At 40.9% G+C, this 27,756-nt stretch overlaps 1 protein-coding gene across 3 annotated transcripts; it reads right to left on the bottom strand.

Annotated features, from left to right (window-relative positions):
- Positions 1 to 448: 448 nt before the first annotated feature.
- LOC149081080 (uncharacterized) lies at positions 449 to 27,438 on the bottom strand. Of its 3 annotated transcripts, none has more exons than XM_089237859.1 (5): positions 26,859 to 27,438; positions 18,611 to 18,722; positions 12,160 to 13,135; positions 4,544 to 4,626; positions 449 to 2,976 (listed from the first exon to the last, which is right to left on the bottom strand). In XM_089237859.1, exons 1-5 carry the CDS (start codon positions 27,164 to 27,166, stop codon positions 652 to 654), a joined length of 3,804 nt encoding a protein of 1,267 aa, XP_089093985.1. In that variant the 5' UTR covers positions 27,167 to 27,438; the 3' UTR covers positions 449 to 651. The 3 variants fall into 3 exon arrangements, with proteins under 3 accessions (XP_089093985.1, XP_089093986.1, XP_089093987.1); XM_089237860.1 differs by lacking the exon at positions 26,859 to 27,438 and adding an exon at positions 23,653 to 23,762; XM_089237861.1 differs by lacking the exon at positions 26,859 to 27,438 and adding an exon at positions 23,240 to 23,270.
- Positions 27,439 to 27,756: the final 318 nt, after the last annotated feature.

Consider the following 27,756-nt stretch of genomic DNA (forward strand, 5'->3'; position numbering starts at 1 on the left):
TAATGGGGATTAGCGACGAAAACGGTGTTGTATTGTTTTCCATCTCATACTCAACAGGAAGAGGAAAGGCACTCCCCGAGGTGCAGGAAAGCAAGTTTGTTTTTCCCTCGAGGTGAGATTTTCGCTATCTGCTGATTGTTTTTTTCCTCCCTCTTCTGAAGCATGCTTTCCCCGAGTTTAGTTCCTACTTGGTGTGTGGGTAGCTACCAGCGACAAAATCCTGCTTCAATGTGGAAGTGCTGGGTTAATTATAGTAAGGAATAACTTTTTTTTTTTCCATGAGTTTATATAAATCCACACCATCAGACTAAAAACTTTAAAAAAAAAGGCTTTTATTTGTACTGTGTAACAAAATGATAAAAAAAATTTGGCAAATATACAAAAGCTGCTTTTTTGAACATCAGCGTTCGACAACACGCAGTACAATGATTACTGTACAAGAATCGAATTTTTCTTTTTTTTTTTGCCTCTCGTGTGACAGACCCCTAGGTGTCTCGATGTTTTCCACACATTTTCTCACGGAATCGTCCTCAGATGATTGGGGGGGGGGGGGGGGGGTCTGTAAACGAGAGGCGAAAATAGCACAATGTGGAAGAATGGGGAGAGACTATGTACATATATTGCTTACATCGATCTTGGCAATTTTCCTCCTTACAAGAATGGCGAACTTGTTGGATCCATAGCCGCAAAGACTTTCCTCAAAGTTGCGTTGTTGACAACTTTAACTTTGTTCGCGCGGTAAGTGTGATCTTCGGCGGCAGTGGCAGCACTTTCTGTGGCGTCGTGCAATTGTTCGTAGTGTGGCGCGATGGTGTTCACGTCGTCGGAGGTCATTTCCGAGACGGCACCAGTCACTGCGATTTCTTCCACCGGATGATCTTTGTCCGATTCGCTCATTTCGTAATTTATATGCGTCGGATGATGAACCTGTGAAGAACGTGGATGTGCGTCGCCGGATGAGTCCGATCGTTTTTTCTCAACTATGGTTTCCTCGCTCGGAACACATTGTTGAGAAAAAACAATGGTTTTGTCACTCGAGAGAATCACGCAATCTGAATCGTCGCCGGAATCGCTGATTTTTCCCACGATTTTTTTCTTGGCTGGACGAGGCTGGAAATCATCTTCCGAATCGTACTTTTCGTCTGTTGACAGTTTCGGTGACGATTTTCGTTTTTTATTAGCGGCCTGAGAGTCTTTCTTCGAAGGTGATGATCCCCTCTTGACACTCCCCGCGGATGTCTGCTTATCTTTCTGATGCTTCTTTGGATAGACGTACTTGTGCAACAACTCTGTGACTTTGCCCTCGTGCTTATGCTGTGCGTTTTTCGGATCGGAATGGTTGCTACTGTCGCCGCGGTGCGTTTTCTTGTGCGATTCCCTTCGAACCGTCGCGTGTTTCTTTTTGGAGTTTTGTTCCTTTGATTTTTTTGTCTTCCCATTGCTAGCGCTTGTGTCTTCATCCGAGCTGCTGAAAGAAATTGCGCCACGGGAGCTTTTGGATTCGGTGTCCTTCGAGAACGTAGCATTGAGCTTAGGATCTTCGGCTTTTGGGCGTCCTCCACGGGGCGGCGTGGAATGCTCGTCGAACCAGGAATCGAGCGACGCGCTCGACACGTCTTCCAGTTCTAGATGGTTTACTGAAAGTCCGTTTGAAGTCGACGACGGTTCCGAGGTTCTGCTTTTTGAAGACGACGACGAATCTCGACTGTGTTCCCTGTGTTTATTTTTGGAGTCCCGCTTGCCTTTATCACTACGCCCTTTGATACCGTTCTTCAACGAACCACCCGACTTCTTTCGAGTCGACTTGGTCTTGCTGTTTTTGACGTGTTCTTTCGCCGCTGGTGCAGATTTTGATTTCGAGCTTTCGTGCACGTGAACAGCTTTGTCTTCACGTTTCGAAGAAAAAGGTCCTGCGCTTACTTTCGATTTCGAATCGACAGCATCTTTCGAGGTTGTTGTTTTATGATGGTGCTTCTTCTTCGGCGGAGGCTGATCCTCGGCAGAACTAGTCTTCTTTCCATCTACGTTATCACTCTGATATTTCCGTTTTGAAATGTTGTTCTTATCGGCGCCTCCTCCACCGACACATATTTTCTTGACCTTCGTTTGCTTTTTGCTCTTATGAGAAACCCCGTCGCTTTTCGGACTGGTGGACCCATCCAGACTAGAGCTAGTCCGAGAAGTGGACTCGTTACTGGAGCTTCTTTTGGTCTCTTCCGGTGTAGTGGGCTCTTTTTTCGGCGCGTTCATTGGTTCCTTTGGCGCATCAATTAGCTCCAGCTGTCGATCTTTCTGCGCCTCCAGCTGTTGAGCTTTGCGATATTGGGCCTCCACTATATCCAGTATATCTATACTTTCCTCCGGGTCGACGATGACGTTCTGCAGATTAGTGCTATTCGGTTCGTAATTTGGTATGAAGGTTCCTTCGACAGGAGGGAACAGATCATCGCCAACAGTTTCGTCAACTGGAATGATGTTGTTCTTCTGTTCCTCCTGCATTTCGTTCATTATCAACATTTTTTCGATATCGTCATCCTCGGTGGACGAAAAAGCCTCAATTTCTTCGGAACTTCTCAAGTCGCAACTATCGTACCCGGACAAAGGAAGCCCTAGTTTTTCCGCCCGTTTGATAATTCTCGGATCCTGACGCATTTCTAGATAGTTTGGTGGCATGTAAGTCTTATCAACTCTGACATCTATTTTACGAAGCCCTAAGCCCTGCAATTCCACGGCATTCCTCTCCGGAGAGAGCGGGGAGTCCAATGTTTCAGTTTCTTTTTTGTCACACACTTTCTTGGATGACGGGGTTTGTTTTACTGGTTTCGATAGCAGTTTAGCCCAGAACATTTTTTGCTCTTCGGTCAACACGTCATCGTTGTCGACCTTTTCTTCACTGCTTCCACTACTTTTCTGATGAGTTTCGGAACGATGCGCAGGCGATTTCTCCCGAGAAGTCTTGGGTTCTTTTGGTGGCAACTGCAAAAAAACAACAAAAAACGTGGGGTCATGAGCTAAATCGAAATGCTACGCATACCCATTTCTAAGTTCAATAAAATGACACCTACCTTCAAACAATATTAGGTAAAGGCTACTTATATACAGGATGGGTGGCAACCCGCTTATTCGGGAAATACGTGCATCATCCAACTTCACCAAGCCGCCAAAATATGGTAACCTTGCTCACATCACAGGAAAATTTCATACACGGTGCGAGGGGGATTCTTCCTTCTAGTCATAGGCAATAACGGAGGGGGAAGATATCGTCCCTTTTTCTCCCACTGCCAGGGTTACTTTAGGGCCTTTTTCCACCCTTTTCGGTGCTAATGGCTCAAATTGCATGTTCGATAATAAAAAGTCATTTACGTCTCTAGGTTCCATTGGAAAATTTCACTTGAAGGGTAGGAGGTACCACCTCATCTCATTCCAGAAAGTTCTGGGACACAGGGACACCCTGTATAATGACAGATTTGAAATCAAAATGAACGGGAAATCTAGATGGTAAACGATACAAAAAAGAAAGATGCAAGAATATAAATCGTGATTCTCCTCCAAAGGGAGTGTGACAAATATGGATGCAAACACAGCACGTTTCTCATAAACAACTTCTCTGGATTCTTTATGGGATAAATTGAACTGCTGACAATCAATGGGGAGGTGGAAGTGTAGTTAATGTTTGAGGTGTGCATATTATGTGTGTATGAAGTTATGCCACCCATCTTCCGAACTGGAGATTAGAAACAGCAAATACCCGATTTCACTGATGGCTGTAATTTAATGTTACAGGCCGCATATAAACAAACCTTAAATTCCTAGACACATAAAGAACTTGGTGCATCGTGATTAGTTGCGATGAATGATGAAACATTGTCACTCAGTGAAATACTTGGCGAAATTGACATTCAGAAAAGTTGGCTTTTTTTTCTCTATCGTTTTACTTTCTCACATGATTGCAGGTGGATTCTTGTTTCGAAAATTTCCTGGTTTTATTTTATTCACAAAAAAGCCTTTTCAAAGGCCAAATTAAATTTTTGAATGGAGTTGCCATCATCTTCTGTGAATAAGATCATGGAAGAGGACGACAAGACTTTCGTAATTCGAAGTGATATAAAAAGTATCGACTATTTGGCGAGATTCAGTTTCGCCAAAAGCTCTGCCCCTCGTGACGTCTTCATAGCTTTCTTCCTCATAATAACGAATCACTGTGTGCTAATGCCTCATGTTAAGTAATGTAAGGATTATAATCACACACATACAAGCCTGCTGATCTCTGGATTTTTCAAGTAGTAGTATTTGTGCATCAAGGCTTGGAGACCAATGACAGAATTGACTTCACTTTAAAAACAATTAATTTTTGATAAGGAAAGGCATTCCACTACTAGTCCCCTAGCGATGGGTCTTGCCACTAATTATTGGATGACAGATAAGATTCAAAACCAATACAATTTCATATATAAATAGGGAACAGCCCAGTACTCATAAGGAAGTTATACAGTATAAAAATTTTTTGAATGAGTGAAGACATTTGGATTTAACGATCACTTACTTTTTTTTGGATGTTCTTCATCATGTTGATTAATCCATCTTCGTCATCGCTGCTCTCTCCACTGTGAGACATCCCCTTCTGCTCTAAAATAGGGGGGGAAGAGAAAAACACGCACATATTCCTATTTTTATTATCTATTGATGAATAACTATAAACATTATTACAAAGGAACAAAAATCAGCACATCAATCAAACATACAACACTTTCTTCTTGGACACACATCGTATAAACAAAGCAGAATTTCAAACATTTTTATTCATTATAAGGGGCCATTCAAGTATTACATCAGCAGATTTTTAGTCATTTGTGACCCCCCCACCCCCCATCAGCAGCTTAGAAAATTTCATATCTTCAAAAAGGGTGGTTGATGACGTAAGCAATCTTCAAATCCCCCTCTCCCCCTTGTCATCCAAAAGTCAGCAAATCCGAAATCCCCTACCCCCCTTCCCCGATGCTGACCCCTGAGCATTATTTCGGAGACCACTAGGCTCGACAAAAGGTATGGTCATATTCCATAACTATAATTTTTCATGCTTTTACTCAAATGCAAGCATTATAAAATACGTCTTATCGTTCATCTAGAGGCGCCAACATAAATAGAACACTAGGGGAGGAGTTTCCAATCGTCACCAATATAAGAGACACAAGCTTGTATGAAGGGGGAAATGTGGGTAGCACTGAATATTAATTAATTATTGCAGGAGGAGGGGGCTCAGCTACATGACAAAATTTAATGGAGGGGAGGTTCAAATTGCCTCAGTTTGTTCCTTCCCCCATAGGTTCTGGCGTCTATGCCTTCATTCATTGCATATTGATTTTGTTTCACTGATCTCACAATCGAGCTTCCAATATCAATTGCTGAAGACTATCTTCATGCATTATCTTCATCATCAACAATAACAACAAGATAATTATTGTAACTGGTTCCCCCTTGTTAATCCTACCACTGCCATATCAGAATATTATAGATGCAGTGCAATGATCATGGGAAATTAATATGCATGTCACAGATGGGACAGTCTAGCCCAAACGATGTGTCTACGGCTGATTTGGCCATTCAAATCATGAAACAGGACATATGGGCATCTAGGAAACTGAGTATCTAACCATCTCCACCATGAAGCTCCAAGCTCTATATTACCTCCATGGTTGGAACTTCTCGAAAAGAGAAATGAAGTAATTCACCAGAGACAAGTAACAGAAATACTTTTAGTTCTACTTATGGCAGGTATATAAATTAATTACCCATGAATTTTATCTAATGATTAGAAATTATAATGTTACCAAAAGACGCTGAAGTTTTCGATACAATGGAATTTCCAATAGAAATGACCAAATTGTAGTTTAGTTCACTTCTCAAACTCTAGTTGTTATCTTGTTGTTATCTAGTTGTTGTATCTACATGCACAGAAAGAAATTTACTTCCTTTTTATCTGTCTCCGCTAAAGTGACAGTTTTGAGGGGGGGGGGGAAGAAAAGGTCAACTAATAGAATGGTCAGGTACAATGAGCAAGTCACAATCAACTATTTTAGAAAATATGATTACAAAACTAAGCGTTCTATTATGGTAACTTTTTACTTTCGGCTTATCTTCTTTCTAGGTTAGCAATTATATATACCTGAACGTTAGCTTTAATAAATAATGCAAAATAATTCACACACAATCTCACACTTTCCTTATCAAATGCTCGCGAGGAAGGATGTGAAGAAGTTTTAGATATTGATTCTGTTATTGACCCACTTTAATTTAACTTGAATAAATGTGAAATTATCAAAAACAATAGTTATGTGTATCTAAGTTATGTGTCTAAGGTTTGATTGGGCCACACTCATTGGCAGTCAAAATGAGTAACAGGCTGGTTCATGGGAAGAATAAAAAATTATTTCTCAAAAATAATGAGATGTGGGATTCAATTTCAACATATTACAGAACTTTCATTATTTCCCCCCAATATATATACCATATTTTGACAAAAATGGATGATCTATTGGGCTAATATTTGGGAAAAATTTTCTTATCACGGATATTTTTTATTCATCAAATAAACTATTACAAATTTTTCATCACTCTCATATGATAAATCACAGTCAGCTACATTAACCAGCTTATTATCATCAGAGTCACTCTCAACGTAAATTGCAAGGAATTAAATAATGTGTTATTATACTATCCAGAGGAGTATTTATGGTTTTACCACCTGTGGACTACACAATTTTTGCCGCCCTTCTCCCATTCTAGTCTAAATTTCCTTGACTACTCTTCACTCGGAGGGTAGTCACTCCTCCCCCCCTGCAAATACAAAGTGTCTCTAAGTCACTCTTTTGGTCATTCCCACGCTCACACACAGGGCCGCAACTAGGGGGGAGCAGGCGAGTCTACTGCCCCAGGTGTTGGACTAGAAGGGGTGCAAATTTCACACTTTTACCTATCTTAACATTACAAGGGGGTGCCAAAATACATGCTTGCCCCTGCTGACCAAACTTCTAGTTGCGGCTCTGCTCACACACTCGTTAAGTCTCGATTTTAGTCACCCACATGCTTGCACACTGCTTCTGTTACATATTGCACACTTTTGGTCACTCACATGCTTACACCGTTTTGGCCACTCGCATGCTTGCACACTGTTTTGCTCAATTACAGTATATTTGCATACACTGTAGGTCACTCAATGACACGGTTTCTTGCTTTATAGGTCACTCTTTGATCATTTACACATGCTCTAGGTCATTCACATGCTTGCCCATACTCTAGGACACTCTTGTTCATTCGCATGGTAGCTCGCATTCCAAGTCACTCTTTTGGTCATTCACTCCCCTAGTCCCTTACTGTTGTGGCAGCAGGGCAGTCTAAAGAGCATCAAGTGCCCCTGGGCAAAGTGATATGTTTTGGGACTCCCCATCTAGAGATGAGAACTTCTAACTTGAGCATGAACCCCCATGCTCGCCCGTAACCATTTTGTACACTTACTCTTGAAAATTTTAAATGGTTCTCATTTCTATGCACCCCCCCCCCCCCCCGCTCTTGAGAGGCCTTGTCCCATGCCTGGGTAGGCCCATGTGTCAAGACGACACTACTTGGCAGATGCAGATTTATTTAGTTATGCAAATTTTGCCACCCTTCTCTCATTCTAAATTTCCTGGCTACTCACGCTTCTTATACACGTAAAATATGGTAACTGTACCAAGTATTTGTAACGCATTGCAGTAGGACACAAGGGTTGCGTAAAGAACAATCTTGTCAATAGAATAAATTTTTTTTAGTTACTTGATGCTGAATGACCCTTTGATTCTACATAGTGAATCTAGAAACCTGCAACATGTGATACTGAGTCCCCTCCAGAATAAAAACACTCTACAAGAGAAATATTAATCCATGAAGTTAATTCAGGCTCGACGACCTTTCATGTTACATTAACACAGATTTTTTGGCACTCTTATTTCTTGCTTGTTAGTTTGTTTATTGTTTGTTTGTTAGTTTATTCACTGATTATGAATTACATTTGAGAGAGTAGGTGAAAAAATACACATTCTTAATGATTGACAAGATTCATTCTATAATTAAAAAGCAGTCGGTCAATTTAAATTTAAAAAAAAAAAAATCAAAATTTTTTTTTTCAAATCATGATTTTTTTATACTCTGGTCCCTTTACCTCCGGCATACAAATATACACAGTAGAACCTACCAGTTCCAGCCCCTATACACAGTCAATGCTCGTAATAATGACTCCACATTATAGTGACCATTTTATTATAAAGACTGTTACGATACGTCCTAAATGTTTATATATATATGGAGAACCGCTATCATATATATTTTACTTTTGATACAACAAACCTTCCAATATAATGCTTGCTTTTGACAGGACGAAGGAGGTTGTTATATTGATTGCTGACTGTATTTGCCTCAGAAAGTCTGGCACTTTTGATCTTGTTCATGTCCCAGCCATCAGCAACAAGGTTCCTAGGCTGTCAGACCAGACACTATCCAGGCTCTGTCCCTATGCTCCCCCCCCCCCAATACCACCGACTAGATTTCTCACGAGCTATATTAAATTTATAGTGTGGAAAAACTAAGCATGAGAATTATGATGGGCCTCACAGATGGAGCCTAGTCAGTAGTATACATATTTGTTAGCAATTCCCAAAAAAATGTTTACACTATACATTGCTCAATTAAATTAAAGTGGCTCGCTACAGTGTTGAGCATGTAGAACATTGTCAGGCGCGTGATTGGTGCAGCTTTTCTAGCAACTGTTGGTTAACATATCCCAACATATTTCCTGGCAATGTTTAATAATAGATATACTTATAAATTTGCAAGAAACCGATCTGGTACCGTGGTTAGAACATGGAACACATATAGTGAAGGTAGTGGGTTCGATTCCTTCAAAACCAGCTGAGATTTTTTCCCCCTCATTATCATCTTCGTTTTTTAATGTGTGTGAGATCTTAAATTTATATATTTAATCAAATTTATTTTTTTAAACCATTGCACACGTTAAATGTGATTCATTATATTTCACCATCAATCACCAGATGCATGGGGCTAGGGGGTTGTTTCCAAACAGCAAACATGACAAGACGAGGCTGCCCCATACAATAAATTATTCATTTATTCACCGAAAATACTTCAATGTTTTTTTCTGCTTTTATTTAAATGTGGTTCAGCTGTGCTGTATCAAATTTACAATAATATAGTTCTTTATATTATATATACTATATATTATACATTCGGCAATAAATAGCCGGGGAGGCACTTTACTGTGTGGAAGAATACTCCACACAGTACAGCCACCTCTTCTCATATCACATATGAATGTTTGGACAATGTTCAACCCACTCAACACTACAGCGAGACTCTTAGAACTAAATAGTAGCAATGCCTGTAACCAGGCCTGAAGCCAGAAATTTCGTTTGCGGGGGAGGGGGCTTTACGCCCTTGCCTGTGACTAAGGTCGAAGATGTTCCATTAGTCAATGAAGTAATCAGGTAAAGGCTGAGTTAATTGTTTTCTTGTAAAAGCTCACAGGCCATCTAAAATTCCTCTTAGGACACCTAATCTATGAAGTACCTAACAGATGAAATATGAAATTAAGATATATTAACTTTACACTGGTTTAACCCAGTGCCGTCTCAAGGCACGGCCCGGGGGCCTTACAAAAATGGGATCTGGTTGAGACTTTTGAAAATTTGCCTGGTAGGACCCCCCAGAAAAATCATTTGGCTCAGGGGCCCATGATGCTCTTAAGACGGCCCTTTGGTTTAACCAGATTTTTTTCCAAACCAGCTAATCTTTGAAGTCCCTACAGGCTGAAAAAGAAAAGGTGTACTGTATACACAGTACCTAAATAGATTGAGGCAGCGATCCTCAAATGCAAAAGCTTCACGGTGGAACTAAAATTCTAAATACAGTGGTACCTCAACTTGCGAGTAATCCAATTTACAAACAAAAAGTATTCCTTTGAAACGCTAAGTAAGACTTCTAAGCGAATATTCAACTTACAAGTATGAAGCTATGGCTGCCACTACATCCTGCATCTAGGTCCCTTAGGCTCTGTGGCAGTGCTCCCCCCCCTCCCAGCAGCCAAATTTTTCACAGGGGCAGCTTTGTTGTAAATTTATAGTCAGCTGAAATTGGTTTTCTAATTTTGAGGTGCTAATACAAGCCAGTATCATATTTGACTAATTTTTTTTAGCAAACAGGCAGACCTTTAACATGATACTTATACATTTTTGTTCTTGGCATGAAAATTCAAACATTTACCATTTTTACTTCAAAATATGGAATGCAGGTGGCAGCACCAGCAAGAATGCAAAACAAGCTCAACTGAGCTAAATGTTTGGTGAAGTAGCAGTAGTGAATCTATAGTGTGAAAAAATGAATTCTAATATATATAGTCCCAGCCCCCTTCCCCCCCCCCCCCCAACTGGATCCATATCAGCATAGGCAGAGATAGACTTGAAAGTCTGGAGGGGTTGCACGATGATCATGATGTGAAGGCGGAAAAGAATCAATGTCAATGGATATAGATGGCAATCTGATCAGTTGACTACATCATTGACGCTAGGGATAGATGGAAACAGATTTGAAAGTGGAGGGATACGATGATTGCTGGGCGGGCATGATGATGCCACTTCATATATATGCATATACATTGTATCAGTCAGTTCTGCCCCTGACGCTGGGGAATATCCATGTAGCACACAACAAAGCCATTCAATTTATCTAAGCTTAGGCATTTTGAAGAAATTAAAGCTGATAGCACTGCCTTGTATGCTGAATTCCTCTCAAAGACGATATTAGTTTCATTACAATTGAAATACTCACATGCTAATTATTTTCTTGAATGAATATTAATGTTTCCAAAACATGAATGGAGGCAGGAATCAGGAATTTTCACTGAAGGCATGGGGTGGTTGCCCAGTTTGCTCCGAATGCCCCCTAGAAATATGGAACGAATCGCATCATTATTCTAAATGGAAATCTTCGCCTTGAGATACCAGTTGATATAGACTTGAAATTCTATTTGGGAACAGGCCTGTGGCAGAAAGAATTGTACTTAAATCACCCATTCAATCTTGAGACACAAAGCTATTATAGATGGCGCTACATCATTAAGCTTACTGTTGCTAAGGCTGCATATAAGCGAGAGCAAAAGAGGATCTTTTAACATCCAGATTTAAACAGGTGTGAAGGGAGCCGCTAAATTTTATAGAGGGTCGCAAAAACAGGACAAAAATACTTTGTTTACATTTTGACTTCAACTTCATAACTAAGTATGTAATAATTTAAATTTTTGTCCAAGACACGGAGCCTTCAATATTCAGACATTGAACCCCAGGACTAGGGTTTTGACAAACTGAACTCCCCTCCACCCCCAAAATTATGCTAAGAGGTGCAGGAGGACCTGATGTCCCAGGTGGTGGATCAACATTGAATATAATTCTTTTAATCAATTATTAAAAACCTGGGGGGGGGGGCGCTTACTATGACTGAAAGAGCACCCAGTTGCGGCCCTGGAGAGATAATCGGTTCTATAGCCCCGACAACTCTTCCACTATGGTTCCCTGTGTACAGATATTGTAGAGCAGTGCTCCTGGGTTGGAAACATAATTTTTTGCTGGGCAGCAGGCACTATTGCTCAAAGTTTTTAGAAATGGCTTTCTTATTACCATGAAATAGTAGTTATAGTCATTCTTGTGTGCGAGTGAAAAGTTGGGTGACCACAGACACTGGAAAACCCAATTTTAGAGGGCCACAAAATACTTAGGGCCTTCCTGGGTCTTGTGCCCACGCGCTGGATCAGGAAGGACTCCAAGTTTACTCATTTTCCTTAAAAAATTAGGGGGAGTGGAAATGAGTACTGGAAGAGTACATTTCTAGTTGGGGCCTGGGCTGTTATTTAGTTCTTCCTCACCCCAAAAAAAATTTGAGCAGACATATTCAGAAATGAATTAATCTCTCAAGTCAAGGTACCACCACAGCGATTGCAATATATAGATCGAATAACGATATCACACACAAGAGCAATTTGTTCAATCTAAAAGAATTAATACACAAAATAAAGCATGCAAACAGTGGGTTTTCTTTCCCCAACTGTTCAAAAATGCTTACTTTTCAGTGTTGGTTTATCTTCCCTCGATGATATGAAACTAGTTACAGCACCATGTTCACTTGAATTAACTGGTTCTTTATGATCGCCCTTTACATTTTCTTTATTGCTGTTTACATCGTGGCCTTCGTACTTCGGACTCACTGTTATCAGTCCTGAGGTATTTGGATGCCAACCACTGAAATCTGAGTTGCTGTCAGACGATGGAGAGGTTGGAGTAGCTGCGACTACAGAATTTGAATCAGATGAGATTTTATCGGAGTATTTTTGTACAACATTCTCATGGTTCTCAGTCTGCTGATGATTCTGTGATATGGAATAGGCGAGGCGGTTTTGAACGAATGCTGATTTGTCTGTCATCTCGATCTGACCGGGAAGTGATGGCACGTGAGCAGGATGAAACTGTGTAGGGGACAAGCTGTGAGCATGATTCGAATGGACCATTTCTGATTGGTCAGAAACTTTCACAGAAATGTTTGCACTGTGATCATTTTGATGAACGAATGGAAGAGGATTGGGAGGTGCAAACTGATTGTATCTAGAGTACTGTAAATAATGCGGATTCACATACCTATTGTCGTTGTACATGTAGGGATTGAGCTGATAAGATCCAGGAGTCGGAAGCAAACCCCTAGGAGGGCTGTACACAAGAGGAACTGTACTCACAGGTGGCACACCAACGGGTGGATAACCACGAACATAAGGATAGTTAGGATAACCCGGATAGGGATACATATCTGATTCTTTCACACTTTCTGGATCGCCAGAGAATTCAGAATGCTTTGGAGAGCCGGTCCGTGGACTTGATGGTGTTTGCACTTCTTTAGCCGGAAGTTTGGTATTCACAGACCCGCTGGATTCGTCGAGGCTATGAGATTCAAGAAATGGGATTTGCTGGCGACTGAGAATGGGTGTATCTACCCCATCTCTAATTTGTGAAGGCGAGCTCAAAGCATAATTTAGCGATGAAGTGTCGTGCTGAAAATACAAGAAAGGAAAAAAAATTTAACTACATTGAATTAAACTTTGTCTATATACATCATCCAAGGGTGCTATAAGAATAAGGGGAGAAATTTGACACTTTGCGTAAAATAGTTGTATGTTAACCTTTACAATAGCTATCCAGATCTTGTCAAAAACTTGATCTGCTTTATTTCCGTCTCCCCAAAATATCTTGGGCTCATAATACTTTTTTCCCAATGTGGCAGTTATAATGCTGATCAGGAAAAATTTTAAAAGTAGGGCTAACAGGGCTTCATTTTAATTTATTTATTTTTGTCTCTTTATCCTTTAAATTCACTTTAGAGGGGCCTGTAAAATGTCTGGGATGCGAGGGCCTTGACCCCCAACATTCAAAAAGCTGGTATCCCTCGTGTTCCACAGCATGCTAGCTAATGCGGGGAATACAATAATTAACTTCATGTCGAATGACACAAAGATGTTTCATTAAAAAGACTCCGTTTAGAAAAAAAAAGTCTTGTCTATTGAAATCAGAGAAAATAGATGATGTCACTAGGAAAAAAAAACTCGAGAAACCGATTTAACAAGAAACATTTCTTGAAGTCACTCCATGCGTATATGTGATCATCCCGGTCCAGACTTTATCCAGGAAGCATCAAAGACAAGGCTGTCTTCAGAGCATCATGGGTTCTTCAGGCAAAGTGATTTTTCTGAGGCCAACCCTACCTCATCCTGGCTAGAAGTACCTATACCTCCTACAGTTGACATACGTAGTCTGGAAAATTGTAACCTGATCTCATTACTATGTATGAGGTCCACCTCGTTCTTCAGCTCCCACTGGATCAAGTCCAGGTGGATCCATGCATTAAGATAGCACTGATTAAAAAGACTAAATTTTTTTTATTTTTTCCAAATGCTTAAGACAGCATTTATGTAACAATAAAATCTGAGCAGAGTGGTAAACTAGAACCGCCAGACAGTCAACCAGCAAAATAGGTACAAGAACCCGTAGGCCCTGGATATTTAAACCATGCGCCGAAATGGAATTTGTGAGTAAGGCCAAAAATTCATGAATATATGACTTCCCGCACGCCCTCGCTCGTGTGCATAGGCGTATGCAGAATTTTCTCGGGGAGAGCTTCCGAAAATATTTCTACTGGGGGGGGGGGGGGTTAGAACCTCCCCCCTTTGCATCAATGCTCGTGTATATGTGCCCTGAATTCTATCCACACTCAGCTGCCACCCAAAAGTGAATAAATGCTCATAACTGCATGAAGATCGATTCAAAAAACTGATACTCAAACTGACACAGCACAGCTATTTCATTTCCGTCATAATATAGATCCATCCATCTCCAAGTTTCCATCTCCATTTTCTTTATTTTCATGGATTTAAATCAAATTAATTCTAAACTTCTGTATTCCACAGACCCTTCTGAAAATAAGATGAAGGTCACAGACCCTTTTACAGAGTTACAGTGCTGGTCATAAAATAACTTTGCCGACACATAAGCCCCTAACAGCCACCCTTATAACCACTGATTAATCAAACCAACAAGAAAAAAAAATTTGGTGGTCCGTGGGACCGGTTGCAAAAAAACTTTGCCTGCCCCTTTTTCCATGGGGATACATTTGGTGATTGTGGAAGAATCTTCTATGGGAGAACCACTGATCCTCAGTCATTTTAAATTTTCTCAGCCATTTAAGTAGGATGATAAATATTTCTTGCTGTGAAAAATATTTAGAAACCCGCGTCTCTCTACCAAAATTCAAAAATTTATGAGTGAAACTGATTTTGATCATTGATCATTTTTGTCACACCACGGTCATTTTCTGCACAAGAAGGCTAATTAGACCGGGACCTACAGTTTATCGCAGATTCCGAAAGGCAGGCTTGTTTTTTAATACTCATCGAGAAGTTGGTGTGCTAATCCCTCGATGGGGGACTCCCTGCAGTAGCAATTTTTTCTGTGGTCATGCCGTCATTTCTGTTGTACCCGTGTCAGGAAAGTTTTCTGACAAGGACAACCCAGTTATCGAACTCTGGACACCTCTAAACATCCTTTGATACTTTAAGCAAGTATCTTATCGACCTGGGCTACAGCGCCCAACTGACTTTGATATGCTGTATTCTGCAGTATGTGTACTAAGTGGTCTGTTAAAATGTAATAAGAAAAAGAATAACTCTTAAAACCTCCATACTTGTTCATCAATAAAGTCATAAAATTCAAGGGGGGAGGGGGGGTGTTTATAAGGTTTGACCGAGTTCTAATTGTTTTCTACATCTTTTTACACCCCTCAGTGGTGTATCATACTCTTTTAGAAAATGATATATTCAGGAAAATGAATTATTATCATTTAGAGGTGATTCCGTTTAGTGGACCATTCATTATGTCTGTGGACCAGTAGGTTCTTGTATTCACTGGTTTGTGGTACCAGTGACTTTTATTTTTCAATTCTAACACTGAATGTGATCTGCGTTGGCCGTTTCTGCGTTTGTTTTTATTTATTCAGTACCAGGGCTGTGTACTGAATTTGAATGGCATTTCAACTTTTTCCGGGGGGAAGGACAAAGAACGTGTACTCAATGTATTTACAATTTTATATATATACTAGGAGTTCCCTGCCGCCTTTGGCGTCCAACCCCCCCCCCCCACTTCTCTTCACAACATATCTTGTTTATTTCGTCCCACTTCATCAGCATGCTATGGAAAGAGACGTGTGAAAACACCAGCTTACTGAAGAAGCGAATTTTAATAAAAATAATGATAAGGCAACAAAAAACAAATGAGATTCATCAAGTACCCCAGAAACTGGAGCCCCAGATTCAATTCGCTGAATTTTAGTGGGGCCCCACACTGGATATATCTCGGGCTACCAATGTGTTGCAAATTTTACAATGTTAAACAACAAAAATCAATGAGATACATCCAGGGGCCCCGAATTAGAACCGATCAACATTCCCATGGAACACTGACCTGGAAACTTGTCGGACACACCCCTGTAAGAGGCCACGAAAATTTTTCATTTTTTTCAATTTTGCAACAAATAAAATCCAGGGCCCCACATCCAGTAGCGGGAACACAATACGCAGATTTTTAGTGGGGAATCCAGACTGGATTTATCTCGGTCTTCCGCTGTTGCAAATTGTATAATGTTAAAAAACAAAAAGAATCAGATTCATCCAGAGCCCCAAAATGAAACCTGTAAACATGGGGCCCCCAACTTGGAAGTTTGGCGGTTATCCCCCAGTGAGAATGCCATGAAAAATTTTCATTTGTATTTGTTTTACCAACGAATAAAATCCAGGGGCCCCTACCAATTACCCGGGACACCAATTCGCATACTGTTAGTGGGGCCCCATACTGTCTTTATCTTGGGCATCCGCTGTTGCAAATTCTGCAACAGAAAATAATGAGATTCATCCAGGGCCCCAAAATGAAACCTGTAAACATGGGGCCCGGACTTGGAAGCTTGTCAGTCATCCCCCGCTGTGATTGCCGTGAAACATTTTCATTTGTATTCGTTTTACCAACGAATAAAATCCAGGACCACTCACGCAACTACCAGTGACCTAATTTTTCATATTCATTTTCTTTAGTCATATGTATGACAGAGCCTTCCACTTACAGCAATGAATTAAACCGGTGGCTTCCAAAAGGTACCACCGATCTCAAGCTTAGAACCACTGGTTACATATTCCTGAAACCGCTTCAAGTATCCCTAAGAGGTCTGTGGACCCCCCCGGTTAAAAACCCACCTGATTTAAATGGATAAAATTCTTCAGGAATAATTATATTGAACTAATTATCCAAGTCAGGAGTGCATGAAATAAAGAGCGCAACTACATATGATTTTTAATCGAGAGATCACATGCTGTACTGTTGGGGTTCATGTTCCACTGGAAATTTTGTTCCAACAACATAAAGTCCACAAACCCTCTCCTGTACCAATAAAATGAAGGGCACAGCACGCAGCAAGGATCACTATCGAATTAGTAATCCTTCCCAGGGCTGCAACAAGATAATTTGTCAAGCGGGACAAGCATGCATTCTTACGCCCCATGCACAGGGTCGTAATTAAATGCTTGGTTACTAGGGACAAGCATGCATACAAAAGGCAAGAGTGTCCTTTGTAATGTTGAAGAGAAGTTTATGAGAATGAAATCTGCGCCCCCACTATGATGCTCGTGGCACGAGCCATACCTGCCCCCCCCCCCAGTTGTGGCCCTGCCCTATGTTATGCAGAAGGGTCAGCTAAAAGGTGAATTCTGCACACCCTCTAGTCCAGCACCCGATATACCACACTCAACTGCTCTGCTCTAGTTGTGGCCCTGGTCCTTCCTAACACATCTTGAATCTGAACCTGAGTCGCGGATCATATTACCAAATAACACTCAGTATATTACACTGCTCTTTATATCAGCAGTGTGAAAAAATAAAACAAAATTAAGGCAAATGTCCAGCTGCACCCTCCAACTTATGCCAATAATGCAATTGACCAGGACACTCTCCCACCCACTATATATGCTCAGTGCCATTTTAAAACATGGCCTGGAAAGAAAAAAGGGGCCTCACAAAATGAGATCTGGTTGAAATTTTCTAGAATTCACCAGGTAGGGCCTCATAAAAACTAATTGACCCAGGGGCCCGTGACGTTCTTAAGATGGTCCTGTTTATCCTGAATATTATTCAGCAAAAATGCCCATGGCAATTCATCTTATTGGAGGATTCCCTGACCTTTGTTTTAATTTGATAATATTTGTTGTCACACCACTGTCATTTTCTGCAAGCGGGGTGGGAGGGGTGCTAATTAGCTCAGGACTTACAATTTATTGTCAATTTCGAGCAGCAGCTTAATTTTTAATACTCACTGAGAATGGTGTGCTAACCCCCTTGCCGTGTGGGACTGCGGTAACAATCTTTTTCTGTGGTTATGTTGCTGTTTGTGTTGTTCCCATGTCAGGAAACTTTCTTGCAAGGATGAACCCGATATAGAACCCACGACTGGTATTTTAGGCAAGTATCTTAACGACCTAGGCTACTGCCCCCTACCCTTTGTTTTAATGCCACAAAGGGTTTGGAGTACAAAAAGGTTAAGAACCCCTGGTCTAGACAAAAAATACTCAAAGGGGAAAAAAGTATAGCTACTGAACAGCTATTCAATAGAGCGACATGAAAAATTAACATACAATTAGTTCAGAAAATTAAAAATGATTAATTCAGGATATTGGCTAAGACGTTTAAATTCAAAAACCGATTTCTTTGTGCTACAAATATTTTCAAATCCCGTCATTTACAACCTGCTAAAATTTCATGAATGTGATTTTATCTGTAGATAGCCCAGAACAGGCGAGCTTCAATTACAGACATTGCAAATAAAACTTTCCATGTATTGCGTCAAATGACCCAAATAAAAGAAAGCTTTTTTTTTCCCCCTGAAAACAGTCAAGGACATGCGAAGCCATTGTATAGGGAATCACATCAGTGAATACCTGTTTGGAAGTTCCTTGACCTGATTTCCGTGTGAGCGAGATATCTTTTCCACCAAATGGCACATCAGAGACGTCTACACTTCCTGGTAACGCATGACCATTCTCAAATTTCCTAACAAAGGATATAAATTTTCAAATAAAAATGAGTAATTTTATTTTACTAATGAAATTTCAAAAAATAAAAATTAATAAATTGGAATATTTAATATAAAAATGTATAATATTTAAAAAGCACAACAGTAATTTTATACATGGCTCTCACAAAGGGGAGGGGAGCAGACAGGACTCCAGTTCCAAGGGGGGGGGGGTTTCCCTGGATGATTTTTATCATTTTTGTTTTTTCGCACTACAAATTTATTATAGAGCACCCATGCAAAATTTGACCTGGAAGGGGGGGCCCAAAAAGATCTCAGCCTAGGGGTCCTGTTGCAGGATGTGAGGGCCAGGGTTTAAGCTACTGTCATATTTTTCGCAAAATGCAAAAGAAGTAGTAGCCACTTTCACAAAAATGCGTACAGGAGGTACGAAACGAGTAGACATCCAACCATCAGTCATTAGAACTGTAGCACTTTGCTAAAGCTTTTCCCTCCTCATTTCTGCTTTTTTTTTTTTTTTTTGGTAAATCTAGCTTAAACCCTGGTGAGGACCCCATGATGTTTCCCCAAAGAAAATGTGATTCAGTGCAGAATTCAAGTCTTTTTTTTTTTTTTTTATGGAATGCGAAAGATCAGGATTGAACTTATATTCTCACCCCTCTCTCTCCCCCACCCCAAAATTTTACTAAATTAATTTTTAAGGAGAAGTTTATAAATTTAGTTCTGTTTGGTTAGTAGCTTCTCAACAGGTAGGGCGCAGGCGCAGTCAGACAGAGAAATGGAATTAGTTTTTATTTTACACACACACACAAATGTCACATTAAACTAAGCAGTGACATTACAGCCAGGGTATAGCCAGAGCATCCTTTTAAAGCAGGGGCCCACCCAGGTATGACCCAGGAGCCTCAAGTGTAAGAGTTCTGGTTCTATGGTTTTTGAGAGAAAATATAAATTTATAAGCAGGTACTTTCAGCTAATTAGGGGCTCTAGAACATGATTTGTGGGGTCCCAAAATTTAAAAATATATTTATTAACTAAACATCTTTGACAATAGTTACAGGGGTACCGCAATTCCTGCTTTGCCCAGGACTCATGTACGAGACCACTATTGCTGAGCATCCACAGAATTTTGATTTTGTACCCACTGAGTCAGGAGCAGTTCCAAAGATTTTTATTTTATATAGCACCCCATCCTGCCAACTCTTCAGAATTCTTTTCTCTCTCATTGCCCCCAACTGAAGCCAACCAACAAGATCCTATGCTATCCCTATAATCTTTTAAAGTCCCCAAGCTATTCCACCCCCCTCCCCAGGGGACAATATTGCCCACTTTGGAAAACGCTGGTCTAGAGCAACCCTAGAATCAATTTTAAAAATCAAAATCTCCCATGTAGTTTTAAAATGTCAAGTCAATGGATAATATGGGGGTAGCAGTCATGTTCATTAGGGGCCATTCAAGTATTACGTAAGCAGATTTTCAGTCATTTTTGATCCCCCCCCCCCTGGTCAGCAAAACACCCCCCCCCCCCAGAAAAATTTCGTCAGCAGCTTAGAATATTTCATTTTCAAAAAGGGGTGGTTGATAACGTAAGCAACCTTCAAACCTCCCTTGTCATCAAAAGTCAGCAAATCCGAACCCACCCACCCCCCCCCCCCAATGCTTATGTAATACTTGAATGACCCCTTAGGCTAGACCAGTGATTCCTAACATGGGCATTAACGCCCATGGTAGAAGCTACAAGTATAACATAGGATCCTATGGGTTAGATTGCATTGAGTGGGGCGCTGGGAGAAAAAATTTCTGAAGGGGGCAATGGGACGAAAAAAGTTGGGAAACTAAGGGCTAGACCATAATTTCCCAAACTTTTTGTTCCATCACCTTCTTCATAAATTTTCCCCCACATGGTCCATGTTCGGACATCTCCCTACATTGGACAATGTTGATTGGAACTGGTTCCTATGACACACACAATGTCAACAATACTGTATTCCATAAGTGTTGTAACCCAGGGCTGCAACTGGGGGGAGCAGGTGGGTCTCATGCCCCGGGCACAAATTTTATTCCCAAACCTCTCCAACATTACAAGGGGGCACCAAAATGTGCACTTGCCTTGGGTGACAAAATATCTAATTGTGGCCTTGCCGTAACCTAGCGGCTGAGGCCCTCCCAATAAATTTTACGAGGAGGCTGAGCCCCCAATAATTTCCGGAAAAAACAATGCAATGCACCTTCCTTCTTCAGCGCCCATTGCTGGAAAAAACATTCAATGTTACCTAGCAGTTATTCTAGTGAATAATATTTCCAGGCAATTTTGATTCTGTCGGACGAGAGGAGACACTATCGGTCAACTCATATTTCAGTTACTGATGCATTCATCATTTTGTGACAAAGTCTCTTTTCTTAACTGAAGTTCCAGGTCAAATTGAAAAGCACAAATGTTTTGTTAACAATATGCAAAATGTTAGATGCATCAGTAAGGCCAATGTTACATTAAAGAACTTTTTAAAACTTTCACAGTCAAATTCCAACCTAACTAATACGAGTTGCCTAATATGTCTCTTGTAGCGCAGAATCAACACTGTTTGGAAATATTTATTAGAATAACCACTAGTTAATGTGTGTGTGTTGAATCTTTTCTTCAGCATTAGTACAAAGTCAAAAAAGTGGATAATGCGAAGTTAGTGAATTGTGGTACCACTACACATCTTGGACACTAATGGAACTGTAGTTGTCAAACTTAGGTTTCACACATTGCTTGAAAATATCTGGCATACAACACAATATCAAGTTTTATACACTTACAGATTAATGCTTTGCAGCATTCACTTTTAAAGGACAATAAATCTATACAACGATGAGGCACATATACCACACACAAATACTTCACTTGAAAATGACCAGCATGTCTGACATCTGCCTGTTACTGGAAATGTATCGTGTCATTCCCCCACTATTAGGGGCCTTGCTGCGTTAGTGAATTTATAGTGTGAAAAAGAACAAAATAATTGTCCTAGATCTCTGTCGACCCCACCATTATGAGGGCATGGTATGAAATTCATGGCGTGACAATTTGAAACACAGGCATCAGAAGGGTTTTTAACCTGTGGGTGTTGGCTCAACTCGGTCTTAAATATGACTGAATTAACTGTTCAAATTAATTCTGGGGCAGGGTGCTCAATCTAGTGCTATAAAATACTGTAGATGCTCGGGCACCCACTGCACCCCCCCCCCTCCCGGGCTACCGTCCGCACATTTCCAGAAACAGACACATTGATCAAACACACATTTTTCATAAACGTCATTTACATTTATTTCAAACAAACATAATTTTCAAAGCACATTAAATTATTGCTACAATAATAATTTGAGAAAATTTAATGATGGCCGCATTGGAGTACCAATAACCATGAGTGTGTGTGTATGTATATAACCTGTCACTTTGGCGCCAAATATCACGCTCGACTATTATGCTCCACGCCCTTGAATCTAGATTAGAACCAGACTTTAAAAAAAATGAAATTGGTTACACTAACCGTGATGATGCGATCCGTAACCGCCGTAAACAAGTTTCTTATAAATTTATCTCCCATCAGAATTAGGGCCGTCCCAACCATGCCTCTCCTCCCCCAAATCCTGTAGCAGGGTCCCTAGGCTGGGTTCTTTTCATGGGCCCTTCTACAGTCAATTTATAGCGTGAAAAAATAAAAACAGATGAGAACTGTCCCGTGGCCCTGTCCATGTGGGAGCCATACTCCCAATTATAACAGAAATCCAAGAATTTTTGGGGACCCTCCTCTGTAAAAATTGTACAACAGAAGCGAAACACACGCAAGAAATAAAACAAAATTCAATGTTTTGGGCCCCTGTTCAATTCGGGTTTTGGACTTTCTAGACAGGGCCGCTACTAGAGGAAGGGCCTGGTGCCCCAGATGCAGGGCCGCAACTGGGGGGGGGGGGCAAGCAGGTCTCGTGCCCCGGGCGATAGACCCGAGGGGGCGCAAATTCCATTCTGAAACCTCTCCTTCAACATTACAAGGGGGCGTCAAAATGCACGCTTGCCCCGGGTGACCAAGCATCTAGTTGCGGCCCTGCCCGGACGTGGGACCCAAAAGGGCCACACAAATAGGTGCTTGCTCCGGCTGTTTCCCGATCTTCCATCAAGACACACGTACCTTAAAAAAAAAACCACGTGGCAAAATCGGGCTTCAGAAATCCAACTGGCCCGGATCCAGGGATTTTTTTTTTTGATCGGGGCCAATATCTTAGCCGTAGCGTCGATCTTCAGAACGGATTAAAAATCCAGGCCTGACATTACTTTTTTAAATATCTATCTAGACTTACCTATTGGACCAGGTTTTCCTGCGCCCCGATCATTTGGGACCAGATTCCAAACTGGACCCAATCATTATAAATAAATTAAACATCATCCGTGTTAATCTATTTCGTTACAATAGCGTAACATGATCAATTAACACGTACGATGGTACGCCATCGAAAGTTCAATAGGTGCCGACCAATCTAAACTCGCACTTACCTCAACCGTAAACTGAATATAACTGACTACATCAGCGGGTAATACAAGCACTATACACCAGCATAAAAAGAGCCAAATCACGGACCGTTTGCCATACATGGCAATATATCCCTCAAAGGTAAATCCTAAAAAAAATATTTTACTGCCATTCGCTCCAATACACACCTCTCTACGCAATCCAATTTTATTTTTAAGGAAACATTTTCTGGATATTACGTCGGGGTGAACCCGGAAAGAAAAGTCACCTGGACGGACAGGTGACTTTTCTGGGTTCACCTTGGCATAATACCCAGAAAATGCGTTTCCTTGATATGGCTGGGAAAAAAAAGCCGCCACTGTTATTTTTGTTTCACCACTGTTGGCGATCTAACATAAAAAAGGAAAATATTCTAGTAGCCAAGAACACTGCTAACCATGGAGAATATCTGAAATCTGATTTGTTCGTGACGAATTTGCATGACAGTACAAAATGGGCCAGGCTTGTCAGCAGACACGGATTTGGTCCCATGGGAATAGCCTGAAACAGTGAGGAAAGATTTTTTTTTTCTTCTTCTTTCACAAATCTGTTGCTTTTTGCGCCCTCTGGAAGTGTTAAAACTCAACAATAATTTCCGTATCGAATTCAGATACATCTTGGACCAGTGGCGTCGGAGCCGGGGGTGCTCAAGCACCCACGGTAATTTGTGACATGGATCCGAGCACCCCCAGAATTGATCCAGAAATTAAAATTTCCGATATAAAACTAAAGACGAGCACCCACAGTTTTGAAACACTTCCGACGCCCCTGTCTTGGACGCCATTCTCCTGAATAATTCTGAAATTCCAATGAAAAGATCATTTTCATTCAAGTATTACCTCAGCATCTGGGGGGGGGGGTTCGGATTTGCTCACGAGGGGGTTTGAAGGTTGCTTACGTCATCAACCACCCTTTTCTGAAGATATGAAATATTCTTAGCTGCTGACGAAATTTTGCTGGGGGGAGGGGGGGCAGTGCTTTGCTGATAAGGGGGGGGGGGAAGGGGTCAAAAATGGCTGAAAATCTGCTTACGTAATACTTGAATGGCCCCTAATGGTCAGTTGCGTACACTTTTTTCGTCAAGGAAAAGGTCGATTTTCACTATAAAAACAAACACCATAATCTCTTCCCCTGGGGAGGGGGGGTGTACCCTATACTATCACCCCTACGTTCATTGTTTCTATCAAAGGGGTTTTTTAACGAAAAAAATTGTTCCATTTGGCAACTTGTAATCTTGGGTTATTTATCACAGGTGAAAGTCTTATAGACGAAGAACCGTCATAGGCCGCAATAGACTTGGATGTCTTGGGGCACGATGATGCCAGTGCATATATACATTAGATCAGTTGACTACCTTTGACGCTGGATTGCCTGCCCGACCCCCCCCCCTCCCATATCTCGACCTATGGGAACCGTGAAAAATGCTCAAGGACAAGGCTTGACAAACAGAGAAAAAAAATACAGGCGTCAATCAAATATTTTAGGAGCTAAGCCATTTATTTTTGCTCTAAGCTTAGTAATTAAACAGGAAAAATTTCGGGCTCCAATACAATTTATTTTGTCGCCATGGCGACCTGGGATTCATCGTGCCCTCCTTGAGCCGTCCACAAAGTACGGGGTTCTTTGAAAATCCTTCTGTTCGGGAGCCCGTGGTATTAAGACGTTGGGTAATTCGGGGCGGGGTGTTTAAATGAATTTTTGTACTCCCACAATTTCAGGCAGAAAAATTAAAAATATTTTCAAATATCTTCGAGAAATAATTTTAAAAAAAATGGTCCATTTTTCTTTTAAATAAACTCATTTGTTAACTTGAATAAGCTTCTAGAAGGAAATTACCGAAAATTCGAGGAAGAAATTCGTTGTGTCCCCTGGAAAAGCCGATCCTGCGTATATATGCCCCTGAATTTACGTTTTTCTTTTTTTATGAAGAGATTTATTTTTCGGCCCGAAATATACAACAGATATTAAATTTTCTGGATGTTGTGCCGAAGCTGATATTTGGAAAGCAAAGTGATTTGTCTCCACCCCGAGAATCGAACCCGGTTCCTCTTGCATACCGGGCAAGTGCGATAATGCATTTTTTTTTCCCTTCCTCAAATTGGACGCCAACTAAAAAAACGCTAGAGCTAGCTCTTCGGCGGGGAACCAAATTCGAGGTGGAAGGTTGGCAAAAAATTAAAAAATAAACTTCGAAATCGTTGGGAGTAGAAGGAAATAAAGAGGCCCGTCATTTTGGGCGGGATGTTCAGGCGGCCTACCTGGCTTTGAAAAACACAATAGAAATTGCCTACCCCTCGAGAAAGTTGAACTAACGGCCCGGTAGGGAGCGAAACGGGAAGACGTCATCTTGACCCAAGCCCTTCATAGTACCCCAAAAGGAAAACTCATTGAACCCTACACCCATGAATTCCAATGGTCCAACGAGGTCACGGGCAGTGCCGTCTTAACGCACGGTCCGGGGCCTCACGATAACGAGATCAAGATCAAAGCATGTTAATTTGTAAGCAGGCATTTCTGGACAGGCAGTAGGACCCTAAAAAAAATCTACCCGTGTGGGGGAGGGGGTAAGCAGTGGCCCTGGCGAAAGATCGATTAGGGGCAATCACTATATTTTGCATTCGACGTCCCCCCCCCTTAGCAGAAATTGGGGATCAGGTGGGGAAAATAAAACTTCATAACACAGAAGCGTTTTGATATTTATTTCATTGGCTAGAAGCTCTAGGAGGTGATAAACCAATAAACGAAACTTGAAATATAAATATGAAACAATTGCAAAGAGAAAAAAAGGCAACCACGTGCCAAGACTTCCAACGAATACATCACGCGCAAACATTAAAAAAAAATGACTTTTCACGAACATGCAAAAAATTCGGAATTCCAGTCCACGTGGCTGTTTACACGCCTACGTGGCAGGGGGGAAAACTGAACACGCAAACATGGCCGCCACTTCCTGAATCAACGACCTTGACCTGCTGCCACCTAGCGACAGAAAAACTAACCATAGACGGAGGAAAATTTGTAATATCGCCAGCCTATCATTGGTTACTTTCCCTGCCGAAATTTTGTTCATTTTGAATTTTTTATAAAAAATTATTTATATCTATATATTTCTTATACCTTCCAATTAACGTCATTACCAATAAGAATTTTTATAATGAAAAACTATTATAGTTTTTTTTTTTTTTCTACGCTAAGTCTAAAAGCTCCCATAGAAATAAAATGCACGCCGTTTAAAAGAAACTATATTTAGTTTTATCCCATTCACAATATCTACAAGTCCAACTACCTATTATATAAAAACAAAAACTCACATTTGTGAATACATATATACAACACATGAAGGGGATATTGTATATTTAATAAGAAAAAGGAGGGTTTTCCACACACACAACAATGCGTATCCATTTGAACGTCACTGATTCAATACACACACACACACACCGCGCGTCACTGAAACCAAATTTAGAAAAAAAAACCAGCCTAATCGAAAACACCGATGCTCCATACACAAAAAAATGGCGCTCAAGATATTTTAAAAAAATCAGCCATTTTTTTTTTGCTCATCCATTTCTCCGGCCATCATTAACAATTGATGATTATTACCTCAAGTCGTTCGACAATTCTCCGTCATCAACAATCGTAACATCGACGAGATTCGCCAAGTTCTGCGAGTTTTGCTGCTCTCGCTTCGTCGTAGTAGTATTCGTCGCCGCCGCAACAATGGAATCAACACTGGAACTCTTTCCGCTGCAGATGTTATTCACGAGCAGCACGTTATTCAGGTGCGAGTATCGGGATCGATCCGCCCTGGACGACGCAAAGGAATGGTGCTTCATCGTGTCCAACGACGAGGACGTCGTCATCGTCCATCCTCGCTGATAATCCTCGGCCATCGCCGCGACGGATAACATCTGAGATCCCGCAATTTCTTCTTCACTCCCTAAAAGATGATTAACATTCGTATCGTTTCTCTGTTACACACAAAAAAAACCTCGTCCAAATTAAGAAAATAAAACAAAAAAAAAAAACGTTTCTTTTCAATCGCGGAGAGGACGCCGAAAGACATCCATCGCGTATCGTAGCCGGAGCGAAAAAGAACGACGCTGACGAATTCCGTTGGTTTTATTCGAGCGCGATTAACGCAGCGGAAGGAGGAAGAGAACGAGACGATCACCCCTATTTTAGGAGGAATGAGAACGGCCCTACCTACGGACTGGTTCGTCATGGGTGGTGGGCGGGAGGGAAAGAAACGAGGAAGGGGGAACAGATAACACAAAAAGCTAGAAAACGAGCTCCAAGAGGAGAAGGCAGACGACAAAATCTCGTCTGGTTGCACATTCCTGGGGATTTCTTTTTTTTCCCTGCTTGCTTTTTGTGGTTTGAAAAAATATAAATCGGTTATTCGATGTCTTTTGAATGATGATATTTTGTTTTTCTGAAATAGGAATGATGAAATAAAGTGCTATTTATTTAAAATTAATGAAATAATTTCCTCTTTAGT

This window comes from Pholcus phalangioides, unplaced genomic scaffold (genome assembly GCF_987345545.1).
Source record: "Pholcus phalangioides strain wild (caught in Gottingen) unplaced genomic scaffold, Ppha-v1.0 ptg000010l_1, whole genome shotgun sequence".
NCBI classification, from domain to species: Eukaryota; Metazoa; Arthropoda; class Arachnida; order Araneae; family Pholcidae; genus Pholcus; species Pholcus phalangioides.